Consider the following 13,808-nt stretch of genomic DNA (forward strand, 5'->3'; position numbering starts at 1 on the left):
GGGCTCAAACATGGGGCCATTGCTGTTCACGATTTTTATAAATGACATAGAATTAGTAATTAAAAATGCTACGTTTATTTTGTTTGCTGATGACTTGAAACTCTTCGTGGAAGTTGTCACCTTGGACGATTTTCATCAACTCCAACTTGATATAGATAATATCGTCTCTGTTCTGACAGAACACATTAACTGGAGAATACTAGTTTTGAGTAATTTGACTTTGAAGTTGTTAAAATGTTTGAAATGGTCTATCATGTGAGTTTATTAAGTAATCGTAAAAAGGATGACTTTAAAATAAAGACTGTTTATTTATTAAGAAGGTTTCCAGACGGTAAAGTTTGAAATAAGGAACATTTTAGTATAACTAACTCAATATGTCATTTTTTTGAATTAGTGTCTTCTGCCAGAACAGTGACGATATATTAGATTAGGGCAGGCGTAACAAACTGGACTTCAATATTGATAAATGCAATGTTTTATCGTTTACTAAAGCCTCACGAGTATTATTTTTTCAGTATTCGATGCATGGCAGAGTTCTCTCGCGAATATAGTCTGTAAGGGATCTTGGCATTACGTTCGACAGTAAACTGACCTTTAGTAGTCATATAGATACCATTTGTAAAAAGCGCTAAAAATGTTGGGCTTTGTCTTGCGTACTTCCCGGGTCTTCGGACGTTACGGTACTAAAAGTCGTCTATAACTCCATAGTTAAAAGCAGACTTGAGAGTGGGTCTATCATTTGAGCCCCGCATCAGTTGAAGTAGGGCCTTATGGTGGAGAATATCCAAAAGAAATTTTTGACACACCTTTACTTTCGGCTGTATGGATATTATCCATGGCTCTATCCGACTGACTTTCTCTTAGGTATGGTTACATACTGTAGCTTAAAATTTAGAAGAAATCTTCGTTTAGCTACATTTTTTCCGATTTATACGCGGCGTAAATGTGAACTCAGCCATTCTTGGTGGTGTTGGCATCTGTGTCTCTTAGGAATCAAGGGCTTCCGTTGTTTGTTCTCTCAAGGTGCAGAACTAATCTACCATTAGTGATGCCAATTGGGAGAGCAATAACGATGTTTAATTAAATCGTATCAAATATTGATATATTCAACTTACGTGAGAGTGAATTTAGGTGGACGTTGTTTTATAAGTTTTTAAGATAGGGTCTATCAATAGTTCACTGTGTGCTTCCATCTACTTTTATTTTTGGTTTTTTTATTTTATTTTATTTCTTTTCTTATTTTATTTCTTATTTTATGACTTATTGTATTATTTACTCACATTCCTATGTATTTTTATTTTAAAAAAATATTAACATTTATTTTATGTCATGTCGTGAACGCTTTAAATTTATAATTTGTTATTTTCTATTTCTTTAAAATAAAGAAATTTGAATTATAGTATATATTATTTAAGTACTTAAAACTAATTTGTCATTCTGGGTGGATACAACTTTGATTTCAAGCAGAAATAACTCACAGCTTTATTATTTTCTTATTTCACGTTATTTTTATTTGGTTATTTACATATTTTCTTGTGGACTCACTTCTTTTATAAAATGCAATTTACAATGCTTGGATCGTAAAATTTGTCTTTTGTTTGAAAATTGACTTACAACAATTTATTTAGCTTTACTTACTAACACTTTTTATTATTATTATGATTAATTTCTATACTATTTTTTATACATTATAACTAATACAGTAAAATATTATATAATCAGTTACAAAGAAGAGATTTCTCTTATGATTTATTTATTTTTGTTCTCATGATATGTCATTGTTTTATTTCTGGTAGTTACTTTGTACATACAATCTTGAATAAATTTTATAGTAACCAAAAGTAATTTATTGAAAGCAAGCTTTATGCCAAAATAAGCAAATTATTATTGGTTTTTAATTTATTAAACTAATTTTATTAGTTTTACGTATTCAACATTTTAACCACTTAACCATTAAAAGGTTCTTTAAAATTTACATTTATATTATTTTGAAAACCTCTATTAAATTATTTATTAAAGTTTTTTATGTGAATATAATAGTACAAACTATATTGATGTTTATGTAGAATTTAAACAAAAGTACTGCAGTACAGTATTTATTATTACACTTTACCAATCCATAATTGTATTTTTTCATTGAATCCGCACATTAATGTTCTTATCTGTAATATTATCCAACATCAACATATTTTCTTGGATTTTTATAATAATTATAAAGAAAATATTATAACAGAAGAATTTTCGTTCGTCACAATTTAAAAAGTTGTTTTGCGTATGTAGTTTATTTTTATTTAATTAAAAACTGTTTATATAATAATATGTTAAGTGGTTAATTTTTTGTTGGTGTGATGATCAAAAACATGTAACAATTTTGTTATAGCAAGAATTGTGATTTTTCGTTTCGAAGAACATTTACTATGCTTAATAAACATTAAATCTGCCTTTATTTTCTTTTGTGATTTTGTTTTCCGATCTCTATCTCATAATATGCTGTCATTATTAATTCAAAACGTTGATTTTTTTTAAATGATGAAACATACCAAACAAAATATATTTTACTAATTGTTTTTATTTTATTTCAAGAAAATTTGATGCAATGGTGAAATTGATTGTTGTTTTCAATTTGGTGGCGTGTGGTTGTAAAGTAAAATCAATCGAATGATCGCACTCTCACATCAATCACGTAATCTTTCCATGAGATGTAATATTATTATTATGTGATGTACTTTGTAAAAGCAAGACATTTGTTAGTTTTTCTACTTAAATGTAGGTAGGTATCTTACCTTAACTGTGGCATGGTGGTAAAAGTCTGTGTGTTCTACTTATATAGACGTAAAACTTTGTTTCATGTAGAGGTGTTTGTTTATAGAATACTGCCAAGCCAAAACATTATTGATATGTACACTTTTTGTTTTATGAAAATATATGAATCTCGAAAAAAAATAATTAAATTATTATCTCTAATTTAATTACATATTCTGATAATATTATTCTACGTTTACTAAAGGTAGGTATTAATAGTATTGGCTGCAGTAAGGTGTTTATAGTTGGGTATTGCATGCACCTAGATTATTATAATATTTTCTCTTTCTTTCATGGGAGATCTCACTTTTCACCATATCTACTAACTTAAAAATCATTGATTGTGTTGCTTTACGTGTTTCACTTTTTTAAATTCTCATTATTAATTTCGTTTTTAATACATTATTTAAGGTTTTACGGGTTAAATCTAATGTATACGTTAATAAATAATATATCATTCTTAAAACCGGCATTATTCCAGCTAACTATTAATACAATACTATAAAATTCTATTTGGATCATTTTCAATTCGGATTCTTTGAATTTTTGTTATTTTTTGTGTCCGATGAATGTATACGTCAACACCTATATAACGAAGAAATGACCAAACCCGTTATACACAAGTGTCAGAAAACATTTAAACTGAGTGGAATTTTCAGCAATCAGTTCATAACTACTGGTAAATCTTTTTAAGGGTAAATTATTTTCTTTTCGACGTTTTCGAATTTGTTAAAAAATTTTACTTATATGTACCTCTTTACTTCTACCAGTTAGTTAATGATTTAACTTCACATAAATTCAATAGTTTCAATATACCTAAATATATTTTGATGTTTTCATTAAAAAAAAAACTAAACTGTATCTAAACAACCTTTTTTTGATAAAATTATAATGTATAATACTTATACAAGTTTTCATAAACTACACAACTACATACAGTAAATTACCAAATACTTTGACATTCATTTAAGCACTGACAACTCCCAAAGTATTTTACAAAAGCTCTTTTTCTAGTAAACGATAAACCAGGATAGGAGAGTTTTTGGTTGTTATGAATACATTTCGTAATATTATATTTTATTTAAAAAATGCGCGAGCATTGAAGAAAATTTGTGACATCGATATATGGAGGCGCCTTTCTAATTTTTAGATATTTTCATTGCAAAATTTACTTTGCTATTTTTACTAAAATATTTCCAACAATAAGCTGAAAACTACAAAAGGTTATTTTGCTTCAGTTAGTATAATATACGCTATAAGGTGGGTGTGGAGCTATATAAAAAATATGACGGGTGCATAATAAAAATATCTTTACTGACTCATATACGTCGCTTTTCATAGATTTTTTGCTATACTATGTAGACAAAATACATAGGTACCTGGTTTAGAGAATTCTATAAAAAAATATATCGTCGCTTCTTTTAATTTAAGAATAAAATTATTGTAAGTATTAATTACGATTTTGTGTGGTAGTTAAGTATTTAACGATTTCACTTTTTATTGTGTTGTTTGTAAAGCACATACGTCATAATTTTACTAATACCTATATTTTTAATTTTCCGTTTTTGAAATCCATATAATATAGTATTTTCATACATATATAGATTTAAGGCTGGTAGTTACATATTATTTAGTCCAGGTACCGGTAGAACCAATCACCACTTTTCGACATGACCATATAACTCAATTCTTTATGCGCAAATGCGAAAATTAATTAATTAAATTAATTTTTTTTTTAATTAACGTTAAAACCGACTTGTTTGATAATTTTAGATATTTTACTACACCGTGGCCTTTCTTTTTATAACTATTACATTCAAAATAATTGTAATGTCGATTTCACATAGTATAATGCAATCCAAAAATGATAAATAGGTGATCGAAGTACACGAAAAGTGTAATTCATTATGAATGATAGAAATATTTTTTAATTGAAATCGTGTACTTTAATTTTTTTTAACGTATATAATATTACTTTTTTGTTAATTTACATATTATAAATGCAATATTAAATTGACTTTTTAAATAATGTCAGCGTGTAATTAAGTATTTATTGTCAGTAACGTTTGAGATTACCATTGTTATCTATAAGTATTTTCTTCCTACATTGTTAAAATAGCTATATTATATAATGCGGTACTGAAAAGCGACAGTTTAATAATGTTTTGGATATGTCCTTTCTTTATCTGATAAGCATATAGGTAGGTAATTATAATAAATATTTCCCAATTACCTACATTATGACTAATAAAATAAGTCTACTTATAATATAGTGAAATTAAGGTTTATCTTATAATCAAATTAATATATTACACTGACATTATAGTGATTGTTTAAAAATATATAGATAGATACTATCATAATATCAATCATAGCGTAACCGACATATGTCACAACTAATGTCTAACCATATTATTATAAATTCAGGTAGGTAATAATAATTTGACTACCCAATAGAATAGAAATAAAAGTTTTAGATATTTTTGAAACCCTGTGTTTCCCTTAGCTGATTTTTTAGACAAAAATAGATATTGTGTTTATTAAAGCAGGTAAATAAGGAATAAAATTGAGATCGTTTTGTAAATTGACAATTAACATTTATGACAGCATGATGAGGAGTGCGGCGACAGTACACAGACTGGAGTCACCTACCGTCCAACCACTACCCCCACCAGTTGCATGGGCGGATGTTCTAATAATGACAAAACAGCGGTAAGCCAGGGATTCAAAAAAGTGACCCCTTTACCAACATGTGTATTAATAATTATTGCATTAGCAAGTATTTCCCAAACGCAAACGGTGCCAATTCGGCCCGATTATTAAAACAATGATTATTTACTCATAAGGTATCTTGATACACCTGTGACAAAATTATGTCATTGTCGACAATTAAATATGACCGTATATTTTCAAACATTAAATTTTATGAAAATCTATCAACCGTGGTCATATTTTTTTTTTCGGTAGATTTTATTTTGTAACAGGTGTATCTTGGACTATTATTGTATTTTTAAAGTAAAATATTTTATGATTATTTTGTAAAAAAAAAACTATAAAAATGTCAAGTAAATATTATTATATATTGCTATTACTTCGTTCTAATAAATTATATTTTTACAGAAATATAAATAAATAAAATATACATTTAAAAATAGCCGATAACTTAGGTACTTAAAAAATACTGCACAATAATATACCTTTTCCCCAACTCTTTTTATATTATTATCATGAAGCTACTAATTTTTTTTTTAAGAAAAATTCTTCGTTTGATTAGGTTGGAACTTCGGAGAACCACTGACATCATGATTCATTAGGACTATACACAAAAATATATTATTTTAATTTTAGGGGAATTTTTATATTCTAATTTCAACTAATTAAGAAGATAAATTACACATATCTAAAAAGCACTAAATACAGATAAAACCATTATTAGATATATTATAATTGTTGAAAAAGAAATCTAAAAAATGTTTCGATAATAGCAATAATTATTTATTATAATAATAATAAAAAATAATATTTTAATTACCAGTTAATTTGTACAATAAGATAAATATTTATTTATTTCATATCACGAATTATTTTAATTGTTTCCTATTTTTTGTTTTATTTTTATTACAATATCACTTTTTTTATTCAGTAGTATTCTATGAATACCGACACGATATTTTTTTGTCGTGATCCTTTATTATACACTAATTATTACATGGTGTACATACGAGTAGTTTATAGTTTATATATTTTCGTATACTTTATAAGAAAAACACAACAATTGAACATCTGAAAATAATTTGTTAAAATCAAACCCAAGAAGAAAAAAATCTAAATGTCAAGTAGAGGATATTTTTGTATGTTTTATTTGCCTCTTAACTCTGAAAATGAATGCTAATGCACGTGGTATTCCAAATACATACTTTAATAAATGTTAAGTAGGTACTATTAATTAATATTTTACAAAATAGATAATATTAAGTTATTGAAATAAAAAAATACACCAATTTGTATAATGCATGTTTACTTCAATTTTATTTAGAAGACATATTAATTAAAACTTTTGCATTCCTGATTAAATATTATTTATACAATAAAAGGTACATATTTACTATTTTTTAAACACTAGAATTTTTGTCACCAATAATAGTAGTTATCATTAGAATTATTGCTTGAAATTTAGTTTTGTCAATATAGTAAACAAACAATTATCACATCCAACATTAGATGCTAAACATATACCTACACAGGTACTAATTGACTATTTTATTGTATTCATTCTGAAGTGTAAAAGAATTTTCTTTTTTAAATATAAATTTAATATAGTAACTTAGTAAAGTATTCATAGGATTCAAAACATGATCTATAACTATAATTTGAAACTATAACTTTTATAAATAAACTCATTTTATTATTTAAAACTAGAAATTCTTTTAGTATACGTTGGTTTGGTACACATTGATATTACGTGGTCGAATCAAATGTTTATAGTATTAAAATATAATTTTATAATACATGGTCATTCAATAATCTATTAACGTATTTATGAGTACTTATTTCACATAATAAATACGTTTATTGACAAACGTTAAAAGTGCATTTTGATTACTGAGAATTTTCACTGAATGTTTGCATTTTTTTTTTAAATTTTAGTCACTTACATATTAATGTGTCATTTTAAATATTCATCTTTTTTATCTTTTATGGTAGTTCTTGTTAGAAAAAGTAAACGTTATATTTGATTATTACTTAATACTACTAATTACTATAGGCATATTATTATGTACTAAGTAATTTGAAAAAATGTACATACAATTCAATTACCTAGTCTAATTATAACCTTCAGCTAATAAAAAATATTTTAGAATTCGTTTGTATTATTTTCATTATAATAATTAAAAAACCATATTGAAATAAACTTGGAAACATTAAGACTAAATTGTCACTGATTTTAGTTAAAACTAATATATTTTTTAAATAAAATATTACATATCGTAGGATAGTAAATAATCATTATTTGGAACATTGAAATATAAATAGCATTTTGTGCATTGAATATTTTTTCTATAAAGGAATACCAAATTTTGCGTGCGAGTCATTGTTTGTTCCGGTGTTAGTCTGTGTTGTATGTTTGATAATTATATATTTAGTTAGATTCACCGTTTCACTAATTTAATATTATATATAAAATTCCTAGTACACGGTTGGCATGGTGGATGAAGCAAGAGACAACCATGCTCAGCAGATCGAGAGGGCCGAGATCGCGAACCTTGTCCGTTCTCGCATGGAGTCACTGAATCTGCCCAGCATAGACTACGATGACGTCAGCGAAAAAAGGAATAGTCTGTCATATGTGATTATTAACCCTAGCTGTGATCTTAAATTGGAAGAAGGTGACATCATGTGAGTTTACTTATTTTTACTATAATATTTTATTAGAAATTATATTGTATCTAACAAGTTTTAAATCAATAAGCTACCTACATAGTGACGTCCCTAGGCAAAGTGCCGGCCTTAGGCAAACTTCGAGTGCCATCTTACTTAATTTTTACTTTCAAATTGTCTGCATGTGTTAAATATGTACTTATCTATAATGTTTGAGACTTTCACGGTTGTTTTTTTATCGTAGTAGATTTTTAGGTTTCCACCGTGTGTCCTTCTTCCTTCTTTACTCGACGTTTTGCGCTCGTTGCAAAGGCCATTATCAAGAGATGATATGTTTTATGATGAAAATATAGTGTAGGTACATGACTGTACATGTTGACATTCTTAGAGCAATGTTTACATTCACATACCTACACTACATTGTCATCATAAACATATCATCTCTTGATAATGGCCTCTGCAACGAGCCCGAAACGTCGAGTAAAGAAGGAATAAGGACACACGGTGGAAACCCAAAAATCTACTACGATGTATTTATCTTAATACACCAAAAATAATAAACAAAATCTATTAAGAAATAGAGTATTTCCACTAAACCTACTATCAAATAGTGGTGGTTTTAGTTACTTGGAGTTCAGTAACGCTGACCTTTTTGAAAAAAAAAGATGTCAATACTTTCTAATGAGGCGACGGCATCGTCATAGAAAACCGCCACTGTCCTCAATACTTGTAATATTTGTATTTGTTCCTTCATTCGCCGCCCTTGTGTGAATGTGCCTATCCCCACGGGACGTCACTGTACGTACATATTATATAACTCCTGCATATTAAAATGAAAATATCAACAAAGGGTATTCAGCTACGCCGACTATACGCAGGCCGGGTACTGAATTACGAGTTTTGATGGTAGTGCTATTAATTTTGATTTTGATGGTAGTAGTATAGGTATTGATTATTTTTTAATGCAATGAGGTAACGTCTTCGCAGTAGATGAAGATTTTTGTTTGAATATTACATTCAATTAACGTATTCCCGTGTATTTTAATATGAAACTATCATCATTTTCTACAAACAGTTTACCATGGTGTACTCGAATAATGAGAAATAACTAGCACTACGATTGAAATGGATAGTTTTGTGTCATGGTAGGACTATTATATACCAGGCTTTAGTATTTTCAGAATTAAATCAAATTAAATGGTTAAATAGAAAACATGAAAAGCCTAAAATTGTTTCAGTATAATGAAAAACGTCATGACAATAGCACAAAATTCTATAAACAATAATTTACGCTATCAATCGTACTCTTAACAAAAGTTAAGAGTTCGTTTAGAAATTTAAAACAATTCAATTGGGTAAATATTTACTTTTTTAGTTACATTTAGTAGTTCAATATGTTTACTGTATTCTGTTTTATCATTACAGATATCTTGTCAGACCGTCACCGTTTTCCGCCCAGAAGACCTTTGAGAGACACAACAGCAGGCGCAAATCGAATATTAGCTTTTGTTCTCAGACTGTTCTTCAGTCGATGGGCGGGGCCCAGGGTGGAAGCGGAGGAAGTAGAAGAGGCTCCGGCATCGGCTTAGGTGGATTTCCTTCACCAAGAGCCCCACCCTTGGCTACAACAAAGGCCAATTCCCTCTCGTTGCCGGATAGTCCGACCGTTGCTGGAAACTTTCGCGGGAGATCAAACTCACTTCGTGTCATCGATGATATCCTTCTTCGTAGATCAAATTCACTTCGGCAAGGTGACTAAGGATATTTTTTCTATACTTTATATCACTTTTCAGACTTAAACTTTTTGTATAAATACTAGACAGCCAAATACACTGACTATAACACCATTTAAATCTGACAAATATGGCGGATATAAACAATGATGATCAGTGGCGCACCCAGGATTTAATATTGGGGGGAGGCCCAAGGAGGAGAATTTAAGTTAGTCCTATAGGCTCTTTTTCTCCTTCACAGCCTAATTTCTTGTTTATCTTTTGTCTATTGCACTCGGTGTACCTACACCATGGTCCCGACATCAGGCTAGGAAATTGTGTTTTAGTTCAAATTAAGGGTACTTACTTATACAGTGAATTATTGGCGATTTTTAATACATCTACTTTAATAATGGAGCTGTCGAGTATTGACACATAATAATCAAAAAATATATTGCATAATTATATAAGTAATTGAAAATTTTTATGGTCATGAAGTATAATAGCGCCGCAGGCGACTTTTTTTACTATTAAAGCTAATTTATTATGTGTGTTTATCTCACTTATCTGGTCAACCCGACACGCCGGGCCCCCCACATCCCGGGCCCCCAGACTAGAGCCCTGTCAGCCCTCCCCAGCCATGACCTACACCGATTGGATGGAATTCGGGTGGACACCGAGAATTTTTTGACAGTTCCATTAGGGATTGGGTTTCTAAAAAAACCTGACATTAGTGTTTCGAATTTTTTGTGTTGGAGTGCTGGAGAATTATTACAAATCATTTTTTTGCCGTGTTTTTATTTGTCTAAGCCCAAAGGTATAGTTTATTGGCTTTCAATTTCAATGTTTAAAATCATTCTGATAATTTTCATTTTTGGGGGGTGCCAGGGCCCCTTGCCCCCCCCCCCCCCCCTGGGTGCGCCACTGATGATGATAGCTTCAATGTATAATGAGCTAACCATCGTTGCCACATTCATCGTTTTCTTTCCAGATTTTTTGATACCCATGTAGCTTGCATTATATGAAATTTTTTCAGCGTTTCATTACGAGCATACGTAAGTGAAACGGCAAATAATTTTCAACAATAGGTGGGACGAAATTTCGCATTCTTCGCCAATTACCGAGCAGCATTCGAGGTGGGAGCGCGTCGATTTTTTTTTGTGATGGCCTCGTAAGAATATATTCTTATATCGTGTAAAGATGACTAAAAACCGTTATGCCTGTACTCGAAAAAGAAAATATGTAAATGAATATATTAATATTATTACCTATATAACAATAAACATAACACTAAATGGACGCATGTTGAATTTTTATGACAAATTATGTTCCGTTCGGCACGTGTCATTGGCCCAATCCGCGCGTCACATAGTTACGATCTTTTTAGATCATGCCTCAGCTGAGGTATAGCCTTAATAAATTGATTGACAAAGTAATATGTAATTATTTAGTGGGCATTGATTGTATCCAGGGTACCCAACAGCCTGAAATTATTTGAAAAAAACGCTAGAATTTATCTTTAGTGTTTTGTCTTCGTCATCGAGAGCAGTAAAAAGTTCAAAGGCCCCGAGTTTGATTCTGAATCGAAAAAAGCTCTCTATCGTGTATCTTAACGGAATATTTAAAAATGTACGCGGATTTTTTTCCGAAAATAGTAACGTCAATTCCACAAATAACAATGGACAACGCTGGCTCAGCTTAAGTGCGTTTTTGTATTTTTTCTATCAATTTAATCACACTGAAAACATAGCAAAATTTCCATGTAATGTGATACTACAAAGTTTCATAAGTCTCTTTCGCCTTCTATTTTATTTATGAGTAACATTATTTCATTAAAATCAACAATACAACACCGATTTTACTACCTATTAATATTATATATATATATATATATTTTTTAATATAAAATATATTTAATATTATATATATATATATGATTTAGGATTACCAGCGACGGGCGTAAATCGAAGGAAGAGCAGTTTGGAAGAAATTGGAATCTCTCATTTCAATTCACTCCTTCAGCATCAGCAACAACAATTAGCGGTGAGTGGTTTGTCATATTTGCATGGAGCAGAAACTAGAATGATTTCTTTATACGTCATAGGTCACTGGTTGAATTTACGTGTCTGGATTAAATTCCCGTACGCTTTTTTGTTACCAATCAGCATATTCAACACATGAACCTAATTGACTGAGCAAATATCTAACTAATAACTCTTATAAAAGATTTATTCATTCATGAAAACAATATTTTTTAAGATTTAATTAAAACTGTAACGTGAAAAATGTGGATATAAAGGTATAAAAGTAAATATCTAGCATATTATATAAAAAATTAAAACAATTGTCAATAAAAATCATTACTGAAAAATCTACGTATGTGGATTGAGAAGATGACAACCTTTGTATTATGGTATGTGGTCTTAAATGTTTATACTAGATTACATAGATTTACATATACATATACATATACATATAAATACATTACATATACATAGATTTCGGATTTTGTTTTTATTTTTTGTAATATTTTAGTGTTTACAACAAATAATTTAGACTATAAATAGAAGGAGTCTTAAACGTTATTTATGTTATGACATTTTAAATCATTTTGCAGGCGCATGAATCATGGTAAAGTTGGTAAAATCCACAAATAATATTAAGAATACTCAGTTGCCATTCCGATCTTCTTACAGACGCAATGTCAGCCATTTTATGGTGATTGTGATTATTTACTTGAGTTCGGTTATAGACGGTGTTGCACAATTTTTAGATGATTTTTTTCAACTAAATAATGATGTAGTATTTATTGGCAGCTTATTCACCCATCGTGATGGATTGTTTTGTTTATACGCCCCGCAAATTGGTAAATAAATGTCGTAGCGGTTGTGTGAAGCTCTTTGCAAATTCGCTTGCGGCTAATTTAATTACTGGAACAGTGGTCCATGATTGTTACAATTTTATACATTTAGGTTCAATACATAAATGGTTAAAAAAAATCTGACCAGTGGTAAATATAGCTCTAAGCTACCGAAATATGGAAAAAATATGAGTTTCAGAACTAACGATAGTTTTTTTTTATAAATTCATTTTGTTTAAATTTAATATAAACCATTATAACAACCTGTGGGCCTTGGTGACCTCCAAGAAATATATATATATTGTATTCGCCTCAAAAAAGTTATGCCACCTCTCTACAAAATAATTCTACTACCTCGTTTCAGATCAGCCGACTCGTCTTTTTCCGTCTAGTCTATTGAAGAAATTAACTCTTTCAGACAAGATCAAAAAGGATTTACATATAAACATGAGTAGAAATAATATTATATATTTCAGGCGGCTAATCATCCTAGCAACATAAAGATAGCACTAAATGAAAACATCGGCTTGGAAGTAACGCCGCCTGAGGAGGCAGCCTCCTCCGACCTTGGAGTCCCGTACGACCACGCAGCCTCCCTGGGTCCTCCGCCCGATCAGTCACCGCTGCAAGGCACCATAGTATGATATCACCTAATGTGGGGCAGAAGGCTAAGCTCTGTAGTACGTAACAAGTGGCTGTGAAATTGACAATGCCATGCTCTACTTTTGTAAACTTTAATTAGTTATGTTATTTGAATATCGACTGACAATGATTTCTCGTCGGACGCTATTTTAAATTTGGCATCGGTACACTTTTATAGACTTGAATGATTGAACATTAAAGTGGTTGTGCTAAGCACAGATACTTGTATCAATGAGTGAGATTTATCTGTGGTCTAAATAGTCTGATAATGGTACCCGACATAGGCTTATAATGTGTCATGATTCAACACAAAGGAGCAATTCAAAAATTGCTTATTTGCAGTCATCTATTATTCTTAAACTTTTCAAGCATTCTTGTACTTATTACATTTCAACCAAAATACAATTAACAAG

The 13,808-nt window shown here is 29.8% G+C and overlaps 1 protein-coding gene across 1 annotated transcript in view; it reads left to right on the forward strand.

Moving 5' to 3' along the window:
• The window catches only part of SLO2 (slowpoke 2), a 51,870-nt gene extending 38,473 nt beyond the window's left edge, over positions 1-13,397 (forward strand). The window contains 4 exon segments of the mRNA XM_085944940.1: positions 7,994-8,199; positions 9,607-9,932; positions 11,836-11,936; positions 13,209-13,397. Coding sequence (XP_085801066.1) covers positions 7,994-8,199; positions 9,607-9,932; positions 11,836-11,936; positions 13,209-13,397 — 822 coding nt within the window.
• The last annotated feature ends 411 nt before the right edge of the window (positions 13,398-13,808 follow it).

The sequence above is a fragment of the Rhyacophila brunnea genome, unplaced genomic scaffold (assembly GCF_057557595.1).
Source record: "Rhyacophila brunnea isolate RB1 unplaced genomic scaffold, BYU_Rbru_1.0 scaffold_1, whole genome shotgun sequence".
NCBI classification, from domain to species: Eukaryota; Metazoa; Arthropoda; class Insecta; order Trichoptera; family Rhyacophilidae; genus Rhyacophila; species Rhyacophila brunnea.